Raw genomic sequence first — 26,186 nt, 5'->3', positions numbered from 1 at the left:
TAATTTAACAGGGCCCCTGAAAAGGCTAATTTTGATTTAAACATTATCCAAGCTAAAACAAAGCTTTAAGATTGTTTTTTGCCAGCTATCTTTTCTATCTTGCCACCTCCCAGGGGTGAAGAAGGAAGCAGTTTCCTGCCAACTACAGAGAGATTACTTCCTGGTTCTTCCTGATTGTGAAGCTTATAAATAGGACTACATTTCTGTAATATGGGACACATTTTACTGCCCTTGAAATTGATCGGGTACTGTGTAAAATTTTGGCTTACAGGTGAAGAAATTGGAGAAGGACCAGAGAAAAATAAATCACTAAAAGTTATGGAAAGGAAATATGATGACTATTGGATGTCTTTTATATTTTCTAGTTTTTTTTTCCAGCTTTGAGGAAGCTCAAGTATATTAAAAAATGTTTATAATCAAAGGGTTATAAAAAATTAAGAGTCCATACAAGTCCACAGGGATTTTTGAACCCAATTCAAAATAATGAAAGGACTCTCTGTAGAGAGCCTTTCAAATAGGGATACATCTCTCCCACTTCTTTTCCATAATTCATTCATTTTTCATTCAACAAACATTTATTGAATGCCTACCATGTGACAGTCAACAAAGTTCTAGGCACAGAGAAATCTCTGTTCTCTCAGAGCTTACATTCCAGTGGGAGAAGAGAGACAGTAAACAATAATAATACAACAAACATAATAGGTAAATTATATAGTATGTTAGAAGGTGATAAAAAATAGAGCAGGGTAAGAGGATCAGGAATGTGAATATTGCAAATTTTAAAGGGGAGGTCAGGATAGCAGGTATCTTTGAGCAAGTGAGGGTGAGCAAACTGATGGAGCTAGAACGTAGAATTCTGATGGGGTGAGGGGGAAAGAATGGTGATCATACTTTGCATATACTTTGTGATACACAGTTTACAAAACTCTGCCACTCAGCCCGGGGGCACTGGAGGAACTGGTGCAGCTCGAAAAACAGGATGAATTCTGAATTCCGTTTGTACCATATTAAGTTTAAAGTGCCACAGGCCCACTCACATGGAAATAAATGTTCAGCAAGTAGTCAGAAACGCAGATCGGGAGCTAAGGAGAAATATTTGAGATAAAGATGTCGATTTGGAATCACTGTAGTCTCTGGGGGTTGAAGCGGTGGGAATGAATGGGTGAGCTCACCAGGAGAAAACAAAGTGAAAAGAGGTCAAGGGGAGAACCTCACTATTGAATATCTACATTTTAGGGGATGAAGACAAAAATGGATGAAAGGAGAGTATATTTTATCAAGATCAGAGACAGAAGCTGAGACTGTATCGTTAGCATCCTTTTATTCCCTCTTTCATTTCTTCCTTAACGTTAGCTGGTTCTCTTCATGACAAAACACTTCCTCCGCGCTACACCCCTTTTGGCGCGAATCTTTCAAGACCTTTTGAAGATAAGGAGAAGGGTTTACTGTTCGCCTCCCGCGTGCTAAATGTTTGGAGCTCCAAGTCCCTGACTGTTGTCCTCGACACTCCATCTGCTTCCTCCCTCTAATACCCTTGCCTTCTTCCTCAGTGCCAGTTCCCAGAGGGCTGAAGCACGGGAAAGGCCTACAGAAAACAAATGGCACAGCTTGAAAGAAAGCCCAAATCAACCAACAACTATTGGGTCTAACTAAACCCGGCAGCCATGGCCTTTCACTGTCGCCTCCAGCCCCGCCCTCGGCCCCACCCTATCATCTTCGTAGGCCCGCCCCCTTCTCCCACGGCCCGCGCTCATTTGCTGGCGCCCTTCCTCCTCGCTTCCCATTGCTCCCGCTTTCGCCTCTTTGTTTACGCCCTCCACTCAGCTCCGCCCCTACCAGAAAGGCTGCACCGTGCAGGCTCTTAGGCTCTAGAGGACCTTTTTCCCTGTCGCTTTCCCCTTCTTCCCGGCATTCCTGTTTCCGCTTTCTCACGGCAGTCTGGTTTTTCCACCGCTCTTCGCGCCTAGGACTTCGGTGACGTCATCTTTCTGCGCCGCGCGGACACCCGCGGGTGGAGGAAGGAGCAGCTACGCCGCCCTTCGTTTTTTTTTTTTTTTTTTTTTGTCAGGCTGCAGCTCCTTCGGAATCATGGCGCCGTCGCTATGGAAGGGGCTGGTGGGCATTGGCCTCTTTGCCCTAGCCCACGCCGCCTTTTCCGCTGCTCAGCGTAAGTGCTTGGGTAATGCGGACCGCTCCCATGTGGGACCCCAGGGACAGTGTGTGGGCGCACCCCTAAAGGACTGTTGGACCTAGTGTCTCAGGAACCGTCGTTTGACACCTTACAGTTTGGGGTGGCTAAGAAAAGCATTGCAGGGGTCCCCAGTGGAAGGTTTGGAGTTTGGATTTGAGGAGAGTGGGGCACCTGGGATTGCAGGAAGGTTGGAAGGAAGTGTCTTCAAGAGGGTTCAGAGTGGAATCTATCCGGGAATCCAGGACAGGTGATGTCAGATCCAGCATGGGATGGATCAGGCAGAATATGGGATTGAGGACTCCAGATCCTCATGGTCCCATGACAACTATGTGGACAACATCTTGGGCACTCCTGGGCTGTCCAGGCAGAGATTGAGAAGTTAAGTAATGGATTGCCTCCTGGAGGCACTGTGGGAAAGGGGAAAGAGAACTGGACTGGAGTCCAAAGGGCTAGTTGTTAAAAACTTGCTTTACTGCTAAATCTGTGTGACCTTGGGAAAAGATTTGTGCTACACTGCATTATTAAATTGAGTTTGGGGTCATTGCAGTTGCACTGTGCGTAGGAGCTAGAGGTACATTGATGCCCTGAGGGAGTTCGACATCTAGTGAAGAAACAAGTGGATCAAGAAATAATTGCAATATTCTTTCCTCTTACACTAGGAAATAAAAAAAGAAATAATCACAATAAGGTGATATAGATGCTGTGTTAAAAATATTTAAGGATGCATGGAGGCTGGGACAGTCATTTTGTGAGGGAGCTGGGGGGTTAAGGAAAGTATTCTTTAGCCTTGCTGCTGGAAGTGTGGGCAACAGACCAGCATCATGGGCATCACCTGGGAGCTTGTTAGAAGATACTCAGGCCCCACCCCAGATATAATGGCTAAGAATCTGTTTTAATGAGATCCCAAGGTGATTTGTATGCATGTTGGTTGAGAAGCACTGTCCTGGAGGAGATTGGGATACACTGGAGTACTGTGTCATTTTCTACAATGAGTTTCAGCTGTAAGGAGGACCCTTGGCGATCACTGAAGTCCAACTCTTTCATTTTTACAGATGAGGAAATGACTGGTTAAAGGTAGTGTTAGAGTCAGATTAGCCTTCATGCAAACAAGAAAGCTACTTGAGAATTGAACAGACAGTAGGAGGTTAGTCAAAATCTATTTTTGGTATTGGTTTGATTTTTCTTTTACACCTGTCCTTATAACAAACCTTGTAAGTTAAAACTTAAGCAATGTGTTTAAACAAATTCTCTTTTAAGAAAGTCAGTACACGTTCTAGTCCAATTTGAGTGTTCTAGTCCCAAGTACATTATTAAATAGGGATTGTCCTAGGTTCATCTAGAATTAAGATGTCAGTGTGTGTGTGTGTGTGTGTGTGTGTGAGAGAGAGAGAGAGAGACTGACTGACTCTGACTCACTCCATTGCCCAGGCTAGCGTCGTGGCAAGTGATCCTCCCACCTCAGCTTCCTGAGAGGCTGGACCACAGACACATGCCACTCCTGGCTATTTTAAAAAAAAATTTTTTTTTGTACAGACAGGGTCTCGCTTTGTTGCCCAGGATAGTCTCAGACTCCTGGTTTCAAGTGATCTTCCTGCCTTGATCTCCCAAAGTGCTGGGGTTACAGGTGTGAGCCACTGTGCCTGGCCAAGATTTTGTATTTTTATGTTTCAAGTGATAAGAATGCTTTGTGAATTTGCCATTGCATTGAGGTCTCTTTATAATGCTCATGTTGGGAAGATACTATTATTTATGTTTGAGACTAATTGTGTCATGTCACATTGTGACAGCAGATAACACACTATGGTGCTATGGCATGTTCATCTTTGTTGTAAAGAAAGCAGCACATTGATCATGTACTGAGTCTCATTTAATCCTTATATTACTCTCTTTTTACTGTTGTGGAAACTTAGGCAGTGAAGAAACAGATACTGTTTCTTTGATTCTAAGACACACTCCCCCTCCTACTCCCACATTTGAACACTTTGAAATTGAGATACATGTTACAATTACTGAGGACGTCTTAAATGAGATTATAGGAAATTTCAGTAAATTAAAAAGCTGGTGCTGTGATCTAGGCTTATCAACTTCCAAATCCTGATCCTTTTCTCTTTATCCCTTGCTGCCTCCTGAGGTTAAGGTAGCCTCAGAATTATAATTAAATAGTAAAGGCAGAAATTGATGTCCTGGAATTCCTATTACACCACTGCCCCAGCATATTCTCTCAGGAGAAACATTTCCATACCAGAATTATTTTGTCTATACTGTGTGATGGTGGTGATATTTCAAGAGTTGAGATTTTCTGTAGACTTGCTAATTTTAAAATAATTATGATTTCTTTGACCAGTTAGTGAAAAAAATTTTGTTTCAGAGGTTTCTAGTTTTTCTATAGTAATGAAAGAAAAATTATGTTTAGGTATTTCTACCTCATACTTATCTGTCACCCATTTTATAAGCAAGTCATGATAAAGATAAGATAGTTCATTAAGATAAGGCTGACAGCCTTAGAAGATAGAAGGTTTTGAGGAATCCAGTATTAGAATTACTTTATGTAGCATATGTCAGCCATTTCTTTTGTCTATTGATCTGCTTGCATTTTAAGAAAGAAAAATGGGCTATAATTTCCTTAATGGTATGCTTCTGGTTTATAGATCGTTCATATATGCGATTAACAGAAAAGGAAGATGAATCACTGCCAATAGATGTAAGTTGGTTATTTATATTCTATTAAAATATGTTTTTAAAATTAGCCATATAGCTTATGATAATTTTTTTTACTGGTTATTATTCTTTTAAAATTTCCCAGACATGAAATAGCATCTGTTTTCTACCTTTTATCACTTGTTGTAAAACCAAAGGATTTGAAAGCCTTAAAAGATTTGTCTGTTTGGTTTCTAGAACTGTAGTTGAAATAATCTTCCTACAAGTTGCTCTGTGTATAGTATGAGGATGACTTAAAAAGTTGATTATTTAGGTTTATTTTTTAAGATTAATTATTTTTTTAGAGACAGAGTCTTGCTCTGTTGCCCAGGCTGGAGTGCAGTGGAGTATTCATAGCTCACTGTAACCTCAAACTCCTGGGCTCAAGCTATCCTCCCACCTCAGCCTCCCAAGTAACTAGGACTATAGGTGTGTACCACCACACCTGGTTAATTAAATGGGGTCTTGCTATGTTACCCTGGCTGGTTTCAAACTCCTGGCCACAAGTGATCCTGGTGCCTCCCAAAATGCTGGGATTACAACTGTGAGCCACCTCACCCAGCCTGGCATTTTTAGAAAAGTTCCTTTTTATATAAAATTTTTTAAAAAGCAAAGCTCACAATACATTGTTTAGGGAGACACATAAATAGTGTGTGTCCCTAAACAATGGTGGTAAAACTAAAGAAAAATAGGAAAGTGTTTTTTAAGATAAATTAACATATATTCTGGCTTCATTCACAATATTTATCTTTACTGGATTTGAAATTACAAAAGTAGTAAGTTCTGTGTAACAGAATCAAACAGTAAATATAAAAATTAAACCTGTCCATATACAATTAAAAAACAACAACAAAAAACTGACCCTATTCCTTTGCAATTCAATATCTACTCCTAACAGTTTGGAGTATAGCAGAACAGTCTTCTTCCTATGCAGAAACATTATGTATGTAGAATTTTATCTAATCAAAACACAGTTTTTTCCTTTAAAAGAGTTGTTAATGCATGTGTATATAGGTATAGTTTTATAATTAGCTTTTTAAATAACAATTTATTTTGAACATATTTTCATGACAGCTACATTCTTATTAAAAGTGCCTATGATTGCATTGTATAAACTAAGTCTTCTTGGTATACTGGTTGTGGGAATGTAAACCGGTATTACATATGACATTTAGGTTTTAATTTAGACAGAATAGTAGCTTGTGGCTACTTATTACTTTAGTTGTCTATAATTCAGGATTTGGTTGTTGAGGTTATTATCTCCTACCACCTTTGCTTTGGGGTGGATACACACACATACATGCTCATTTATATCTGTTTTAAATAACTTCTGTTTACAAGTTGGAAAATGTGAAAAATACAGAAAAGCATAAGAAAATATGCCTGTAATCCCATATTGCTTAATATCAAATATTCAACCTTTTTGCTTGCTTAACCTCTTTGGAAAGCAGTTTGGGATAACCTGATAAAGTTGAACATATGCATACTCTACACAGTGTTTCCACTCATATGTGCTGGGAGACATAACAAGAATATTCAGGTTGATATTATAAAAGTAACACACAGGAAACAATCCACATATTCAGCAAAGGTGGATTGGATAAATTGTAGTTTCATAATAATGAAATACAAGACACAATGAAAAAGAATGGAATCAACTACATACTACAGCAGGGATGGATCTCACAATCATAATGTTGAGCAAGGAAAGCTAGACAAAAGACATTTGAGCCCATTTAAACATAGTTAAAATGGGCAAAAGTAATACATTTTTTAGAGATTCATACACAGCAGGATTAATACACAATTTGGGACAATGGTTAACTTTGAGATGGAAAGTAAAAGATATAATCAGAGGGACATGTGGGACTTGAAAGGTACTAGGAGTGTTTTATTTCTTAAGCTGAGTGATGGGAAAGTGACCTTTTTATTTTATTTACATGGTACACATGGACTTTGTGTACTCTATGATATCTAACAATAATACCTTAAAAATTCTTAATTGCTCTTGGAAGCAGGTAGTATTTGATATTTGAGTTCTGAGTGGCTCAGTACCATTCGGTGCTCAATGATTTTACTTATTTGAGCATGTCACTAAGTTCATTTATTGAAGCATCAGAAATATTTTTGCAGCCAAGCCACAGAATTTATAGAAGATTTTATTGTGTCTGAGTTCATATAATTTTAAGTGAGTGGCCTGAGAGGCCCTGAGAGGGCCTACGAGTGGCCCTGAGAAGACTACCTGATAGAGGCTATAAAGAGGTTGAAAGAAGATTGTAGTAAATGTTTATGATAACATTTCTGTGTTATTTAGTAATTTCATCTTTATACTCACAGATAGTTCTTCAGACGCTTCTGGCCTTTGCAGTTACCTGTTATGGTATAGTTCATATTGCAGGGGAGTTTAAAGATATGGATGCCACTTCAGAACTAAAAAATAAGTAAGTCTTTCCCTTTTCATAGTCCTTAAATGTTATAGGGGTTTGCTTTGTTCGTGTAATTTAAAATGTATGTTTTCTGGTACAGAAAAGTTGGTTTCATTTTTACATTTTGATTATGTAATGGTTATATTTGATAGGAAAAATGGAAGTCGGATGGCAGATTGTTGGCATTAGAGTATGATGTTATGGTACCTGCTAGTTGGTTGGTTGGATAGATGGACAGATGGATGGAAATAGATAATATAGAAAGATAATCACTCAGAAATTTTAACCTAGCTCTCCACTTCCTCTTTCCCCTCTCCCTTTCCACTTTCCCTTCCTCCCTCTTCCTCCCTCCCTCTCTCTTTTTATCCTCTTGTCCCAGCTTAGTGTTTGGAAAAATAAGGGGTTTTCTGTTTCCTCTTTCACTGGAGCCTAATCTGTGATGTATGCTCTGCTCTCGGGCTCTTGTCTACCCCTGGATTCAAAGTATATTTGTTATTCTGCTTTCCTTTTACTTTGAATCCTGTACTTTTTCTAAGCTATTTTCATGTGTCTTTCTTTGCTTTTCTTTTCCTTATTTTTACTTTCCTAAAATCACCCTTTAGCTTTGTTCCATTCCATCTCTGGACTTTACCTACCTTCTTGATCCTAAAGTGATATCCCTGTACAGTATTTTCTTAGAAAGAGTCACAATAACATTTATGTGTTAGAGGAAACTCATCTTCCTCTTTTAGTTTGATATTTACATTTTAAATAGTCACATATGGGGCCTCCTGTTTTGTATGAGAGTATGCTTGGATGTTTAGGTAGACTGACTTTGAGATTTGAGTTTTTATGAAAGGAAGAGTTCTCTTGTTCTTTCCAGAAAAACAATATTTAAAAACTAACAAATACTAGAGGCCATACACTGAGGTGTTTCAACTTTTTAAAACTATATATATATCTCACTGGAAAAGAGGAAGGGATACTCCACTATCTCTACTGTTTTTACAAAGAGTCTATGAAGAATCACTGGCAAGGGGCCAGGAAAGAAAGAAGTAAAACAGAATGATATTAAGTAGGTGGTAGCAAAATACATGAGTTTGGACAACAACAGGTACAGAGAGCCAAAAGGAATTTTTCATTGTACTTGAAAGATTCTTGGAAAACAGATCTATGAAATGATTATATGGCTTGAATAGTGAGGGTCAAATGAGAATAATCCAGGGTGTAATCTATGTGCTAGGTTTTTAAAAGACTATTTTGGCATGGGCTACTATTCAATTTACAGAGGTGATTAAAGTTGAGCTAGCATTTGTGTTGTTATTCATAGGCATCCTGGAAGGAATGGCTGAATAAAAAAGAAATTTGTGGACTCTATGCTGCTTTTCCCGATTTCTTATTTTCTTCGTATAGGAAAAAAAAACAAGATATAGTATGTTTATCATTTATGGTCTGATTTCATAGATTTATACTTGTTAAAAATATAACATAGCAAATTCATAATTAGAAGCCTGCTTATTTTCAAATGGGCTTTTATAAAGGTTTATCTAAAATTGATGCTTTTTTTCTTCTAAGGACATTTGATACATTAAGGAATCACCCATCCTTTTATGTATTTAATCATCGTGGTCGAGTACTGTTCCGGCCTTCAGATTCAACAAATTCTTCAAACCAAGATGCATTGTCCTCTAACACATCGTTGAAGTTACGAAAACTCGAATCACTGCGTCGTTAAGATTTTTACAAATTATAATAACAGGACAGGATATAGAGCTGGAATATTGGAGTTTGGGGTATAAAACACTCCCATCAGTATTTATACTTATCTTTCAGACCTAATTAAAAAAAAACAACTATGGCCCTTGTTTATACACTGTTAATCAAATCATTAATGCAGTATAAGTTATCTGTGGAATAAGTCTTTGGTATTTCATATAGAGAATTTTTTTTCATTTAAAACAAATTTATGTCCTTTGTAAAAGCCACTGTTTTGAACACATTTCCTTGGAAAATGGTGGTTTTTGTGATTATTTATTTTCTTAGATTTCTTTTCTTTTGCACTACAGTTTTTAGAATCCTTTTGGAAATACTATGTGACTACTGCATTTTGCAGCATGAATTATGGCAAAATGGTCTTCACTTCTCAACATATGGACTTCTCTAATGAGACCAAAATGGTGACATATCGGTTTTTCTTGTGTCCCCTAAAAAGTGGCTCTGCTTTGGCAGATACTTGCCAGCTTTTAATTTATCCATGACTTCTCACCCAGCCCCACTCCTGTATAACTTCTAACGTCAGCTGTCTTGTTTCATCACTTCAGAGATTCTGTGTGCAGTGGGTAATTTTGTGTCAAAAATTCTTTGTCGTAACAAGTATATTTAACAAGCTCAACTTGCTGTAAAGCTACCTGTGCTTCTTCATTTATCTGTAAAAATTTTCCCTAATTGATTATGTAGTGTAAAAGTAGTTGGAGATAGACCAAAAGACCATTTGTGATTTCATTATCCTGCCTATGTAAAAGAATGGTAATCACTGAGGAAAATTGATTACTTGTCATTAGCCAGTTTAACTTATTCAAAGTCTTGGTTTATTTCATACTGAACTAGTGAATCAGTGAAAATAAGGAAACTTTTCATTAATTTAAAGGAAGACTTCAAGGAATTGGGCCAAATATGTTCTAAATATTTGGAACTGATATATTTAATTTTTTAGAAAATTATGGTCATTTAAGAAATTATTTTGTAGCTTCTGATTTATAGCAGGCTTAGAGTTTTCCATCTTCACTGTATGGTGCTGAAGTGAAGGTGAGGATGAGAATCCAGAGTTGAATTTTTTTGAAACAGTAATTTTACTTTCAGAGAAATGTGGCTAGCTCTTTGAGCTAGAAAGCTGCAGGAAGCTGAACATTTCCTTGTAGAGAACATTGCTTTTGTTGAATTGTATAGGTGTAAAGGGAATAATTGTATGCAGGTTTGAAAAGGAAATGTGCTTTAGGCACAAAAGAGTCATAAGATGCCCTTATACTTGATGGCATTTTTTCCTATTAGAAAGGAACCTCAGCTCTTGTATTCTGCCTGGTAACACATAGCCCGAAAGCACAAGATTATTTTGTCATTGGATTTTTATTGTTGTTTAGTTTTGTTTTGTTTTACCAACCCAGTCTGTTGTGGAACACTGATTCTGCTCTCTAATGAGAACAAAGTTAGACATCTGCTGATAACCTGAAATGATTTAGAAATGAGTTAAAAATATGAAATCAGGGGTTAAAGTGACGATGATTAAAATAGTGTGTGAAAAACATGCTCCTTCCATCAGGCTTGTATACCGTTTCCTTAGGTATGACTTGATTTTGGAAGAGCCTCTTGTTTTCTTTTTTGGGGTTGTCTTCCTTTCCTAATAGGTATTTGTGATGATGTTATTGAGCTATAATTCACCCAATTAAAGGGTGCAATTCAGTGATTTTCAGAATGTTCACAAAGTTGTGCAACTATGACCACAATCAATTTTAGAACATTACCCCAAGAAGAAGCCCCATACCCCTTAGCAGTCACCTCTTCTTTCCTCCCACCTTCCAGCCCCTGGCAACCACTAATCTTACTTCTGTCTCTGTAGGTTTGCCTATTGTGATCACTTCATATAAACAGAATTCTATAACATCCGGTCTTTTGTGACTTGCTTCCCAAATAGGTTTTCTGTGTGGAGTGAGAAATTCTTCTCATCTTGAGAACGCTTATTGCTATGAAAGGGAGTGGTTGGTAAAATCAATAGATTTAAGGAGGGAGAGCCAGATACCTAACAGGTTTCTCAGTTAATCTTATGCTGAATAATTTTTCATTGTAGCCAAGCATTCATAATATTATATTTTGCTTAAGCCAGAGGTGGTGGTTTGCACCTATATCCCAGCTATTTAGAAGGTTGAGGTAGGAGAGTCGCTTAAGGCCAGGAGCTCAAGACCAGCCTGGGCAACATAGCAAGACTCCGTCTCTAAAAAACAAACAAACAAAAATGGCCAATCTTTAGAATGGTTAATGAAATCTTTGCCTGTCTGGTCAGAAAAGAAAGTCCTGCTAAAAATGATGCCAAATAATTTGGCAGGTAATTGACATAGTAGTTGTCAAGTGTGTCTACCTTTGTTAGCAGCTTGTATACCAGGTGAGCTCCACAAATTTCTTTTTAATCGACTCCAACAAATTTCTGCTGTCTTTTTGAAGTATGTACCATAGGACTAAAAGTGATTTGGGTGCATTATAGCACTGCTAAATGTACTAAGTACAGAATTTTATTTGCAGTACTATGAAAGTCCGTTACTGCCTAGGGTAGTTCAAAACATATAGTGATTTGAGCTAGTTAACCTTGCAGTTTACATGATTTCAGTGACATTTAGAAGTGTGTACCAATCAGAGCTCTCTCAAATACAGGAAGACTCACTTTTAACCAAGGAACCAGGCAAATACTATGGGCTAATGGCCCAGCTGCAGAACATGCAGATCAGTGAACTAGAGACTATTATGCTCTGTAACTCCCTAATGATTGTTTCCTAATCATTGTGGCTTATTTCTGAATGGCATGACAGCATCTTCCTGGTTGTACGTGGCCTGTTTCCATGATGTATTGAGTAGTGTTGTTTGTTGTGAGCATCGATGCCTGTAACACCAAGCTAAACACATTGTTTGGATATGTTTCCTCTCTAAATGACCTTGCTCTGTCCAATAAATAAATGATTGTCTCACCCTGTTTTTGGTAGTGTTTCTTTTTTTTGTTTGTTTGTTTGTTAGTTTTGGGGACTTTTAACCTCATTTCTTCTACTTCTCTGTCCCCAGAAAAATATGAGCTAATTTTATGACCGTGTTTTTTTCCCCTGTGATGCTGTTTTTCTAAATTCAATGGATGCTTTATATTAATAATTGTATATGTAAAAATCTTATTGCAATTTTATGTTTTTATGGTCAAAATAAAATGTATAATTTCATTTATATTTATAAATCATCAAATGCCCTTGGGGGTGTAAGAATTGGTTCTTCAGCAGTGTCTAATCATCTCATCACAAATTTGTTATAGAGCCAAACTGCCGTTACAAAATGTCACTTTATACTTAACAGGAAATCAGTATTATTAACTCATTAGGAGGCAAATGTAAAGTTTAATGAAAATCCAGGGGAAGTTCTAGTTTGCAAAGCTTGGTACTTAAGTACATACAGTATTTTGAAAAATAACGCCACCAGTATTCAAGTCTACCTAGAAATATCTCAAAATCTGCTAATCAAGTATTCTTAAAAAGTGGGGGAGAAGAAAGATAATATATGTACATGGAAAAAAGATCAGATGGTACAGAAAGGCATAAAAGTAAAACTTGTTCCTTACCTCCTACCCTAATGCTTCTTTCCAAAAGTAACCAGCTTCAAGTATATGTTCTTATAGGAAACATTTTTTATTTGCCAGGAAATATATAGTTTAAAAGAATTTTACATAAATGGAATCAGATTATATGCATTCTTCTGTACCTTTTTTTCTGCTGCATGTTTTATAAGATCCTTCTGTATCATTATATATAGAAATACCTCATTCTTTTTGATGACTGGTATTCTAATGTTTGAATGTGTTATAAATATTCAGATCAATATTCAGATATTGATAGGCTTTTAGGTTTCTTTTTTTTTTTTTTTTTTTTGAGACAGAGTCTCACTTTTGTTGCCCTGGCTAGAGTGAGTGCCCGTGGCGTCAGCCTAGCTCACAGCAACCTCAAACTCCTGAGCTCAAGCGATCCTCCTGCCTCAGCCTCCCAAGTAGCTGGGACTACAGGCATGCACCACCATGCCCGGCTAATTTTTTTTTTTTTGTATATATATTTTTAGTTGGTCAATTAATTTCTTTCTATTTTTAGTAGAGACGGGGTCTCACTCAGGATGGTTTCGAACTCCCAACCTCGAAGTGCTAGGATTACAGGCGTGAGCCACCGCGCCCGGCCTCTTTTTTTTTTTTTTTTTTTTTTTTGAGACAGAGTCTCACTTTGTTGCCCAGGCTAGAGTGAGTGCCGTGGCATCAGCCTAGCTCACAGCAACCTCAAACTCTTGGGCTCAACCAATCCTGCCTCAGCCTCCCAAGTAGCTGGGACTACAGGCATGTGCCACCATGCCCAGCTAATTTTTTTCTATATATATTAGTTGGCCAATTAATTTCTATTTATAGTAGAGAGGGGGTCTCGCTCTTGCTCAGGCTGGTTTCGAACTCCTGACCTCGAGCAATCCGCCCACCTCAGCCTCCCAGAGTGCTAGGATTACAGGCGTGAGCGAGCCACCGCACCCGGCCTATTTTCTAATATTTTACTAAATCATATTGTGGTGAACATATTTGTATATATAATGAGATTGTATCTATAGGGTTAATTCCTAGCAATAGAATTGCTGGATCAAAGGGTATTTTTCATTTTCAGATCAGTAGTTTCTACCAAATTGTGCTCTAGAAATCTTTGCCCAGTATACTTTCACATATAAAAATGATTATTTACCAGACCCATGCCAATAGTAGGTACTAAGCTTTCGAAGTTTGATCATCTGAAAGTGAAGAAATGATATCTTGTGATTTAATGAAGATCTAATGCATTTTAATGAAGGAGATGGAACACATTTTCATGTTTATTGGTTACTGATATTTTTTGTAAACTGTGTGGTCATGTTCTGTTTTCTATTAGATGATTTGGTTTTTATTGATTTGTGTGCGCTGTTTGTAAGCTAAGAAAATTGGTCCATTGTCATACTTTGAATATTTTCCTGAGATTGATTTATGTAGTTAAACTTATCAGTCTTTATGTCTTCTGGGATTTTGCCCTTCTTAGAAAGGCCTTTACGTTTAAGAATAAATTTAATGTAGTTTTCCAGTGCTTTTAAGGTTTTCTTTAACCTTTAAATCTTTTATTCATTTGGAGTTTGTTTAGGTTGTAGGAATGAGGTAAGGATTCAACATCTTTCTCCCTCAAATAGCCATCTATTTATCCCATTTATTGACCATTTTTCCATACCAATTGGAAAAACTATCCTCACGTGTAGATTGAATTTCCACATACATATTCAGATCTGTTTCTGGGCTCTGTAGGCTATTGTAAAAAATACCAGCATTTTAATTATTTTGTTATACATTTTCATATTTGGCATTGTTAGTCCATACCTCATTCTTTTTCAGGATTTTATTTTCTTGCATGTTTATTTTTCCAGATGCACTTTAGTATCATTTTTGTCCAAATCTAAAATCATATTGGTATTTTCTCTGAAATTTTATTTTGAAAAATTTCAAATTTCATTGCCTCTAGACCCTTTTAGCAGACAGAGCAAAGAAATATATGTGTACATACGAACTTGTACATATATATAAGTGTAAATATTTATGTAACATCTGTATTTCTATTAAGCGAAATGTGAATTCATACTGATGTTCAATCCATGTGAAAGAATGGTATGATGAACACCAGTATTCCTTTCTGTTAGGTTCATCACTCCCAACATTTTGCCATTGTTGCTTTTGCTGTCTCCAAATGTGCCTTTTTGCCCTCCTGAATCATTTGAGGTAAGTTGCAGACTTCATCATTGCACTTCATGACATCATCATCACATCCCTAAATATGTCATCATGCCTCTCCTACAAGAGTGAGGACATTCTCCTATTTAACCACAATTTCATTCTCTGAAGTAAAAAAGAATCAGCCATGCAATATTATTTCATATTTAAATATCTCCATGTGTCCCCCAAATAGCTTTCATAGCTGCTCTCTCAAGGTTTATAAATTACATTGATTAGTGTGTCTCTCTAGTCTCTTTTCAATCGTCCTTCTACCCTTTTTTTCCTAAGGTATTTTCTAAATTTTATTTTTTAGAACTGTTTCAGATTTATAGAAAAATTGGGGGGTAGATAGTACAGAGTTCCTACATGCCCCATGCTCAGCTTCCCCTATTATTAATATATTACCATAAGACTTTTGATACAGTCAATGTACCAGTATTAATACATTATTATTAACTGAGGTCCATACTTTATTCAGATTTCCTTGGGTTTTATCTAATGTCCTTTTGTGTTCCAGGATTCCATCCAGGATGCCTTAGTCATCATGTCTTACCTCTTCTTGGCTGTGACAGTTTCTTAGACTTTTCTTGCTTTTGATGACCTTGACAGTTTTCAGGAGTACTGGTCAGGTATTTTGTAGAATGTTTCTCTACCAGGATTTGTCACGTGTTTTTCCCATTATTAGATTAAGATTGTGTGTGTTTCAGGAGGAAGACCACTGAGGTAAAGTGCTATTCACCTCATATCAAGGATACTTTTATTATTACAGTTAATGTTAATCTTGATCATCTGGCTGAAGTAGATTCTCAGGTTTCTCCACTGTAAAGTTACTCTTTTTTCCCCTTTTCCATACTGTACTCTTCGCTCCTAACTCCATAAGTCAGCTGCACATAGTGAATTCTTTCCAAAGAGTACAGTTTCATTGGAGTTTCATTGCCTCTAGACCCTTCTAGCAGACAGCAAAGAAATCTATGTGTGTATGTACTGACATGTGCATTTATATAAGTGTAAATATTTCTGCATGTAACATCTGTATTTCTGTTAAGTGAAATGTGAGTTCATGCTGATATGCAATCCATTACCACATAGATCATTCTAACCTTCATTCTTCCCCTTGCTTATCTAACTCCCACTCCAACTGAGAAACCTGACTCCCACCATCTGCTATCCACTTACTTGAATTGTTTCATTCCAGTATACATGTAAAGTGGTTTCAGAATTGTTAACACATTCCCCCATGGGAAACAACTATATCAACTAGAGCACAGTCATTATATAGATTTTTTTGTTCTTTTTTTGCCATTAGTTTTACAGACTCATTTCCAAAGTTACTTAGCACCTTTTCCCCTATCCCTTCAGTAAGGTGGTTTCATAAATTTGTAATAATTTTGATTGTTTTGTCCCATTCTGCATTCTATTCTGGTATTCCCCTGGCCTACTAAATGAGATATATATATATATATATATATATATATATATATATATATTTTTTTTTTTTTTTTTTTTTTTTTTTTTTGAGACAGAGTCTTGCTTTGTTGCCCAGGCTAGACTGAGTGCCGTGGCGTCAGCCTAGCTCACAGCAACCTCAAACTCCTGGACTCAAGCAATCCTTCTTCCTCAGCCTCCCCAGTAGCTGGGACTACAGGCATGTGCCACCATGCCTGGCTAATTTTTTCTATATATATTAGTTGGCCAATTAATTTCTTTCTATTTTTAATAGAGGTGGGGTCTCGCTCAGGCTGATTTCGAACTCCTGACCTTGAGCAATCCGCCCGCCTCAGCCTCCCAGAGTGCTAGGATTGCAGGTGTGAGTCACTGCACCCGCCCTAAATGATATTTAAAAAAATTTTTTTATACATTAAAGTTAACTTTTTAATTTTTTTTTTTTTTGTGAGAGCCTCACTGTTGCCCAGGCTAGAGTATGGTAGTGTCATCCTAGCTCACTGCAACCTCAAATTCCTGGGTTCAAGCGATTCTCCTCCCTCAGTCTCCTGAGTAGCTGGGACTACAGGCACATGAGCCACCATCCCCAACTAATTTCTCTATGTTTGTTTTATAGAGATGGGGTCTCGCTGTTGCTCAGGCTGGTCTCAAACTCCTGGTCTCAAGCAATCCTCCTGCCTCAGCCCCCCCGAGTGCTAGGATCACAGGCATGAGCCACCACGCCTGGCCTAAAGTTCACTTTTTGTACTCTAAAGTTCAATGGGTTTGACAGATCCATGTTACATATCCACAATTGCATTATCATAGTTTCACAGCCCTAAAATCTCTGTACTTCACCTATTCGTTCCTCCCTCCCCTTCCCCTGAGCCCCTGGTAACTACTGATCTCTTACCTGTCTCTCTAGTTTTGCCTTTTCCAGAATGTTGTATAGTTTGAATCAAAAATATCCTTTTTTAGACTGGCTTCTTTGATTTAGCAATATACATTCAGGGTTCCTTCTTGTCTCTCTGTGGTTTGATAACTCATTTCTTCTTAGCTCATTGCATGGATGTTCCCATCCTTTGTTTATCTGTTCACCTACTAAAGGACATCTTTGTTACTTTTTTTTTTTTTTTTGGAGACAGAGTCTTGCTTTGTTGCCCAGGCTAGACTGAGTGCTGTGGCATCAGCCTAGCTCACAGCAACCTCAAACTCTTGGGCTCAAGCAGTCCTGTTGCCTCAGCCTCCCGAGTAGCTGGGACTACAGGCATGTGCCACCATGCCCGGCTAATTTTTTCTATATATATATTAGTTGACCAATTAATTTCTTTCTATTTATACTAGAGACGGAGTCTCACTCTTGCTCAGGCTCAGGCTGGTTTTGAACTCCTGACCTTGAGCAATCCGCCTGTCTTGGCCTCCCAGAGTGCTAGGATTATAGGTGTGAGCCACCGCGCCCGGCCATCTTTGTTACTTCTAGTAATGCTGTCATAAACATTTACGTGCAGGTTTTTGTGTGGACATAATTTTTCAAATTAGGCAAATACTGAGGAATACAATTGCTGGATCATATGGTAAGATTATGTTCAGCTTTAAAGGGAATTTCCAAATTGTCTTCCAAAGTGGCTGTACCATTTTGTTTCCCATTAGCAATGAAAGACAGTTTCTGTTGATCTGCATCCTCACCATCAATTGGTCTTGTTAGTTTTTGAATTTTAGCTATTCTAATAGGTGTGTATTGCTAGCTCCTTGTTTTAATTTGCAGTTCCCTAATGACAAATGATGTTGAGCATCTTTTCATATGCTTAATTGCCATCTGTATTTCTCCTTTGATGAAGTATCTGTTCAAGTCTTTTGCCCATTTTAAAATTGGGTTATTTGTTCACTTATTGTTGAATTCGAAGACTTCTTTGCATATTTTGAATACAAGTCCTTTACAGATGTGGATTTTGCAAATATTTTCTCCCAGTCAATGGCTTGTCTTTTCATTTTATAACAGTGTCTACTACAGAGGAGTAGTAAAGTTCAACTTAATCAAGTTTATCTTTCATAGATCATGATTTTGGTATTGAATTTAAAAGCTTACTTCCAAACGTAATCTCATCTAGATTTTCTCCTGTATTTTCTTTTTTTTTGAGATAGAGTCTTGCTCTGTCGCCAGTCTAGAGTGCCATGGCATCAGCCTAACTCATACCATGACATCAGCCTAACTCATACCGGTAGCAACCTCAAACTCCTAGGCTCAAGCGATCCATCTGCCTCAGCCTCCCAAGTAGCTGGGACTACAGACATGTGCCACCACGCCGGCTAATTTTTTCTATTTTTAGTAGAGACAGGGTCTTGCTCTTGCTCAGGCTGGTCTCGAACTCCTGACCTCAAGTGATCCTCCTGCCTTGGCCTCCCAGAGTGCTAGGATGATAGGTCGAAGTCACTGCACCTGGCCTCTCCTGCATTTTCTTATAGAAGTTTTATAGTTTTTCATTTTACATTTAGGCCTATAATCCATTTTAAGTTAATTTTTTATGAAAAGTATAAGATCTGTGTCTAGGTTCATTTTTTTTTTTTCACGTGGACATCCACTTGATCCCATACCATTTGTTATAAAGATTATGCTTTCTCCATTGAATTGCCTTTGCTCCCTTGTCAAAAATCAATTGACATTCAAGGCTGCAGTGAACTACAATGACACCATTGCACACTAGCATGGGCAACAAAATAAGACCTTGTCTCAAAAAAAGAAATACCAATTGACTGTATATGCATGGGTCTTTTTATAGGGTGTCTGCTCTGTTCCATTGATCAATGTGTCTGTTCTTTTGCCCATATCACACTGTCTTGATTACTGTACCTTTATATTAGTGGTCCCCAATATTTTTGGCACCAGGGACAAGTTTCATGAAGACAGTTTTTCCATAGACTGGGGTGTGGGATGGTTTTGGGATGATTCGAGTGCATTACATTTATTGTCAAAGCTCTCTGACAATGGTAATCTGTATTTGCAGGCACTGCCCAGCGCTAGCATCACCACCTCAGCTCCACTTCAGATCATCAGGCATTAGATTCTCATAAGGAGCATGCAATCTAGATCCCTTTGTGCAGTTTACAGTAGAGTTCACGCTCCAATGAGAATCTAATGTGCCACTGATCTGACAGGAGCCAGAGCTTATGTGGTGATGTGAGTGATGGGGAGCAGCTGTAAATGCAGATGTAGCTTCTCTCACTCACCTTCTGCTGTGTGGCCTGATTCCTAACCAATACCGGTCCATGGCCTGGGGTTTGGGGACTGCAGCTTTATATGATGTCTTGAAATTGGGTAGTATGAGTACTCTAACTTTATTTTTATTTTTCAGTATTGTATTGACTATTCAGGGTCTTTCATCTTTCCCTATAAACTTTATACTCAGTTTGCCAATATCTGTAAAATAGCTTGCTGAGATTTTGATTGCGATTGCTTTGAATCTGTAGATCATACTGGGAAGGACTGATATCTTACTATTGAATCTTCTAACTTGTGAACATGGACTATCTCTCCATTTATACAAATCTTGTAATTTTCTACATATAGAAACCTGTACATATTTTGTTTGATTTATACATATTTCATTATTTTGGTACTGTTACAAATGATAATGGTTTTAAATTTCAAATTCTAATTGTTGGCATTTAGGAAAGCTATTGACTTTTGTTTATTAATCTTGTATCCTACTCTTTGTTATCAGTATTTTTAAAATTCAGGAATGGATGTTGAATTTTGTCAAATGCATTTTTGGTATTTAGTGAAATAATCATTTTTTCTTCTTTTACCTATTAAAATGGTGAATTATAAGAATAGGTTTTCAAATGTTGAATCATCTTTACATTCATCAGATGAAACAAGTATTTCTTAAAAATAGCAGCTTGCTAGGATTTTGGTTTTTAAAATTTCCCTTAATATTAGCTCTGCTTTTATAATTTCTTTGGATTACAGGTTCACTAGTAAGACTAGAATTTTGCTTGAAGTTGGGCTTATTTCTTCCATGATTATTAAAGGTCACTGACCTTTTTGTCTGTCATAATTTATATGCCTTTCTTTTTGTAGTCAAATATGTTATAATATATTTGGTCCATACAAAAATATATGGAGCATATATATAAGATGAAACCAAAGGGAAATGTATTAACTTACGATTGAACTTAAAAATGAGAGTATTACCAATACTATTACAGTGACCTTTTCTGTTATGTTTAGCACTTTTTATGTCCTCTTTAAGAAATATTTTTCACTTTGAAATCTTAAAGAAATTCTTCTATAATTTCCTCTAAAGTTATAGTTTTTTCCTTTCACATTTAAGTACTTAATCCATGTGAAATTGGTTTTTTAAAATATGGTATAAGAAAGCAATCCAATTGCATTATTTTTCACATAGATTTCTAACCTGTCCCAGTGCCATATACTGCACAATCTATTCTTTCTCCAGTGACCTGCAATGATACTTCTGAAATGTATCAAATTCCACATACGCATAGGACTCTTTCTGGGCTCTGCTATTCTATTTCATTGTTTAATTTGTGTACCTCTGCATCTATATCACATTGTCTTTATTATTAAAGGTTAATAATAAGTCTTGAGAATAGTAAGGTAGGTCCCCCTAATTTGTTCTTCATGTTTGTCTTGGCTAGTCTTGGAAATTTACTTTTCCATACACATTTTAGAATCAGCTTGTCAAGTTCCATGAAAAAACCCTGTTGGTACTACAGTAATAGGGAATTGGGCAGGCGGGAGGGGGGGCGGGTATATACATACATAATGAGTGAGATGTGCACCATCTGGGGGATGATCATGCTGGAAACTCAGACTTGTGGGGGGAGGAGGGAGAAAGGGCATTTATTGAAATCTTAAAATCTGTATCCCCATAATATGCCGAAATAAAAAAAAAAAAAACAGAAAAAGAAAAAACCCTGTTGGGATTTTGATTGTAATTTTGTTAAATTTTGGGGGGAATGGACACTGAGTCTTCCTATCTACAGTGTAGCCTTCCTTTTAAGTCTTTTCTAATGTCTTTCAGGAAGATTTTATAATTATCTGCATACTGGTTTTATACATGTTTAGTTAAATTCATTATATATATTTAAATAGACTTACTTGATATATATATAGTCCACATATATTCCATATATATGATATATATTTCTACACATATATCTTTATATGTTCTTTATATAATTTTGCTAATGTTATCTTAAAAATTACATTTCCTAAGTTTCTTTGGTGCTGTTATACAGAAACACAGTTTTTGTATGCTGATTTTATATCTAGCCACCTTGTTAAACTCTTGATTTTCCTATAGGCTACTTTGAGCTTTTAGTTTAGTCAAATAATTTATCGTAGGGTGCGAACTAGGAATTCTTGTAATGCAGTGTTGGATAGAAGGATAATGGCATTCTTATCTTGATCTTACAAAGAAGACATCTAATTTTTAACCACTAGAAATAATGTGTGCTGTAGATTTGCTTCTTAAACACTTTTAATTTTGTCCTCATGAATAATTGTTGCCTTTCATCACATGTGTTTTCTGCATTGATTAGGATGATTGTATAATTTTTTTTCTGTTTGTTTTTGTTTGTTGGTAGGTTTTCTTACTATTTTTATTTTTTATTATTTTTACTTTTCCTCCGGTTTTATTAATTATAATTAACAAATAAAAATTGTATATTTTTACTGTGTATAACATGATGGTTTGATGATATTTGTATACATTGTGAAATGATTAAATCAATCTAACTCATCACATACTTATCTTTTTTTGTGGTAAGAACATTTAAGATCTAATCTCTTAGCAGTTTTCAAGTATCCAGTACATTATTATTAACTGTAGTCACCATCTTGTTCAATAGATCTCCAGAACTTGTTTTTGTCTTCTGTGCCTTTGGGCTTTTATCTAAAAAATTATTGCCCACACCGATGTTAAGAAACTTTTTCTCTATGTTTTAACAGTTTTACAGTTTCAGGTCTTATGTTTAAGTCTTTAATCAAGGTTAAGTTGATTTTTGTATATGTTGAGAGATAAGGGTCCAATTTCATTCTTCCAGACTCAAATTAATGCATATATGGTATCTCCACTTACATGTCCAAGAAACCTTTAAAACTCAACCTGTTCCATGTGTTTAACCTGAACTCCTGAGCTCTCTCCAAATACCATTTGCCAACTCAGCGATGTGCTGGGAAATCTGTAACAACCAGTTGTCCATAGGTGTGTGGGGAGTGGTAGGGTAGAGAAGCCCTGGTTTGTAGTGTTTGTAGAATATTGTATGGTATAAATTAATTTTGATATGGCTGATTTCAAACTATCAACATGAGGTCACTGAACACTGAGGAAGAATTGGGCACAATCTGCGTTCCCAACTTGTTTGCTGGCTTCTGTACACCCTGGGCACTATTATTTACCCAGTGGTCCAGGCATAAAAGCCTTACAATCAATGTGATTTCTCTTCTATCCTTCTGTCAAATTCAATATCTTAGCAACCTCCAGGCAACTTTATGACTACTGTAATTTCCAAACATCAATATTTCTCTCCACTCCTCTAGTCTAGCTGCCACGATCACTAAGTTACTATGATATCACCATGTTTCCCATTCCTACCCCCATCTAGCCCATACTCTCTACCCCATAGCCAGAGTGATCATGTCAGCACGTGGGTCACATCATGCCATGTCCCTCCAAAAAACTCATCCTCAACTAAGCACTCAGCACAGACCTTCAGCACCCGACTCTAGTCTGCAAGGCTCTGCACAGCCTGGTCCCCCATCATGTGTTCTTAACAGAAGTCCCCATGGGGCTTCTCCTGGCTCCCTCTGCCTCTGTCCTTTACTCTGTGGTGCGTGGCCTGTCCCCACTGCAGCCCCTGCCCTTGCCCTCCCTGCAGTCTGGAGCGCTCCTTCCGCTCTGCACAGGCTAGCTCTCCCTCCTCCTCCAGGCTCTGCCCAAAGACACCTCCTCAGAAGGCCCTGCCCAGCCACCCGTGGCCCCCGAGCTCCCTCTGTTGCTCTCCCAGGGGCCTGCGGGCTCCTTCCCTAAGCCCAGCCCAGCTCTGCTGCTTTCCTTTGCTCATTGTGCACTTCCTGCCTGACTTCCCCATGAGGGTGTGAGCCCCACGGGAGAGGGAGGGTGGGGCGGCGGGGAAGTTTCTCTCTGTGCTGCTCACTGCTGATCCTGGCTCCTGGCACGGTGCCTGGCACAGAGGATGAATAAATGACATAGAGGTGCCAGACTTGGAGTAAGAAAAAAGTCACTTTTCTAAGACAGAAGGGAAGGATGGGGAGGATCATACACAGACAGATTTTTGGTAATACAGTGCATGTAGAACTTTCAGCCCTAATGGCCGGCTCTATTTTCTCAGAATCGTTGAGGTGGAGGAGAGGCAGATTGAGCAGGGCTCACTCAGTCTGGCTTCCAGCTCAGTACAGCATGGTAGACTATGGGCGATTTTCTGCAATCATGACATCAAGTGAGACTTTCGCCTCCATCAACCTGTAAAAGGCAAAAACACCACATTAAGTGAAGAGTACCAGGGGTCTGAGAATGTTTATGAGTTGGACAGTCCTACTTAGTTTCTGTATGTGTTGATGGTGACAAGAAGATAAGAGGTAGTTTTACTGTATTATCTTTCCTGAGCTCAATTTTTCGGGTCTGAGGTTTCCATCTGGTTTGTCATTTTGCTTTATGAAATAATAATTTGCTAGAAACTGCAAAGCACAGTGATGTTCCTCTGGGGATGATGAAATGCATGAGCCTCGCAGCTCAACCACTTAATTTGGTTTCAAGATGCTACTGTCATTTACAATGTTCATGAGGAGAAGATAGAAAGTGATCAAACCCCACCTGATGGCTCCTTGTCAAAATCTGCTCCACCAGAGCTTATGAACATGGCAGCAGGTGGTGTTCCACCCAACTAAGTGGATTCTCTTAGTCTTCACTAGTCTCAGCAAAGATGGGCTGTTTCAGAAACCCAGTGGTGGAACTGTTACCAGCAATATCTCAGCAGATGACCCAAAAGTCACAGAAATGTCCACTTTTAGTACTGTGCCAAATACATTCTAATAAGTCCAGAGAAAATTGATGCTGATATAAAACATCAATTAATGATGGAAATTCAAAAGTTTTCAAAGTAGTATTGAAAAAATATCTGTCAATAAAACTAGTGGAAGTCTCTCTCCATATTTTAGAATAGATACAAGCTACCTCTTGAGGTGTATTTTTTACATATAAATTTTATTGTGTATATTTAAGGCATACAACATGATGTTATGGGATACATATTGATAGTAAGATAGTTACCATATCAAAATAAATTAGTAGATCCATCATCTCACATAGTTACCCTTTTTTGTGGCAAGAGCAGTTATGAGGTTCATCTTTGAAATAATTGTGTTTTTCCACAATTTAGGATGACTTCTACTTACTTTGACTAAAAAGCCTCAATATACCATTTTAGTTAGTTTCCACAATAGTTTCCTTAGGTGCAAGTGTCTTGATTTAAGGGTTTAAAATACAAACTATATGGAACATTCTAGCCCATGAAGAATGGTTACTGAGGTATGGATGCACTAAGATTGAGTTCTATCTCTTCTTCATGTTTTGGAAATACTACATTAAAAAAAATACCTTCAGAGAATGAAGGAATGTTCATTCTGCTTTAAGAAGTGCAAGGGGCTGGGCGCGGTGGCTCACGCCTGTAATCCTAACACTCTGGGAGGCTGAGGCAGGCAGATTGCTCGAGGTCAGGAGTTCGAAACCAGCCTGAGCAGGAGCGAGACCCCGTCTCTACTATAAATAGAAAGAAATTAATTGGGCAACTAATATATACAGAAAAAATTAGCCGGGCATGGTGGCACATGCCTGTAGTCCCAGCTACTCGGGAGGCTGAGGCAGCAGGATCGTTTGAGCCCAGGAGTTTGAGGTTGCTGTGACCTAGGCTGACGCCATGGTATTCACTCTAGCCTGGGCAACAAAGCAAAACTCTGTCTCAAAAAAAAAAAAAAAAGTGCAAGGAATGGCCAGGCGTGGTGGCTCACACCTGTAATCCTAGCTCTCTGGGAGGCTGAGGCGGGCGGATTGCTCAAGGTCAGGAGTTCAAAACCAGCCTGAGCAAGAGCGAGACTCCCATCTCTACTAAAAATAGAAAGAAATTAATTGGTCAACTAAAAATACATAGAAAAAATTAGCCAGGAATGGTGGCGCATGCCTGTAGTCTCAGCTGCTCGGGAGGCTGAGGCAAGAGGATTGCTTGAGCCCAGGAGTTTGAGGTTGCTGTGAGCTAGGCTGGTGCCATGGCACTCTAGCCCGGGCAACAAAGCGAGACTCTGTCCCCCCAAAAAAAATTTAAAAAAAGAAGTGCAAAGACCTATAGGAGTTAAAAAACAATTTGTTTGAATTTACTATCAGGGAAGCAGCAAGGTAGGTGTAAAAGCAAACTCTTCATTTTTTTAAAGCATTGCTGCCCCTTTTAGTATGGGGGGTGGTGGGTACAGGCCCTGCCTTTTTATTTCTCAAACCCTGGCCCTCACTCATATTTAAAGCAGTCTCCACAGGTATTTTGTTTGATGTTATCTGAGTCTAAATCATTCTTTAAGCTCACCATAGTCTTATGTGGGCTTAAATACTCAATTGTCTCTGCTAGGATTTGCTGGAGGGTCTCTTCCCAGGAAGATGCATTTTTTATTAAAATATTTTTATTGTCAAAAAACGCATAACAAAATTTACCATCTTAACCATTTTTAAGTGTACAGTTCAGTAGTGTTAAGTTTATTACCATTGTTTGAAACAGATCTCCAGAACTTTTTCATCTTACAAATCCGAAACTCTATACCCATTAAACAGCCAACCCCATTTCCCCCTCCCCTAGCTGATAGCAATCACTATTCTACTTTCTGTCTCTATGA

The 26,186-nt window shown here is 37.9% G+C and overlaps 1 protein-coding gene across 1 annotated transcript; it reads left to right on the top strand.

The window, feature by feature from the left end:
• Positions 1-1,842: 1,842 nt before the first annotated feature.
• MMGT1 (membrane magnesium transporter 1) lies at positions 1,843-12,030 on the top strand. Its single transcript, XM_012752334.3, has 4 exons — positions 1,843-2,167; positions 4,840-4,892; positions 7,226-7,329; positions 8,869-12,030. The coding sequence occupies exons 1-4, from the start codon at positions 2,089-2,091 to the stop codon at positions 9,026-9,028; spliced, it is 396 nt and encodes a 131-aa protein (XP_012607788.1). The 5' UTR covers positions 1,843-2,088; the 3' UTR covers positions 9,029-12,030.
• Positions 12,031-26,186: the final 14,156 nt, after the last annotated feature.

This window comes from Microcebus murinus, chromosome X, assembly GCF_040939455.1.
Source record: "Microcebus murinus isolate Inina chromosome X, M.murinus_Inina_mat1.0, whole genome shotgun sequence".
Taxonomy (NCBI): domain Eukaryota; kingdom Metazoa; phylum Chordata; class Mammalia; order Primates; family Cheirogaleidae; genus Microcebus; species Microcebus murinus.
The sequence above is the reverse complement of the archived record's forward strand: the minus strand, read 5'-3'. Positions and strand labels throughout refer to the sequence as shown.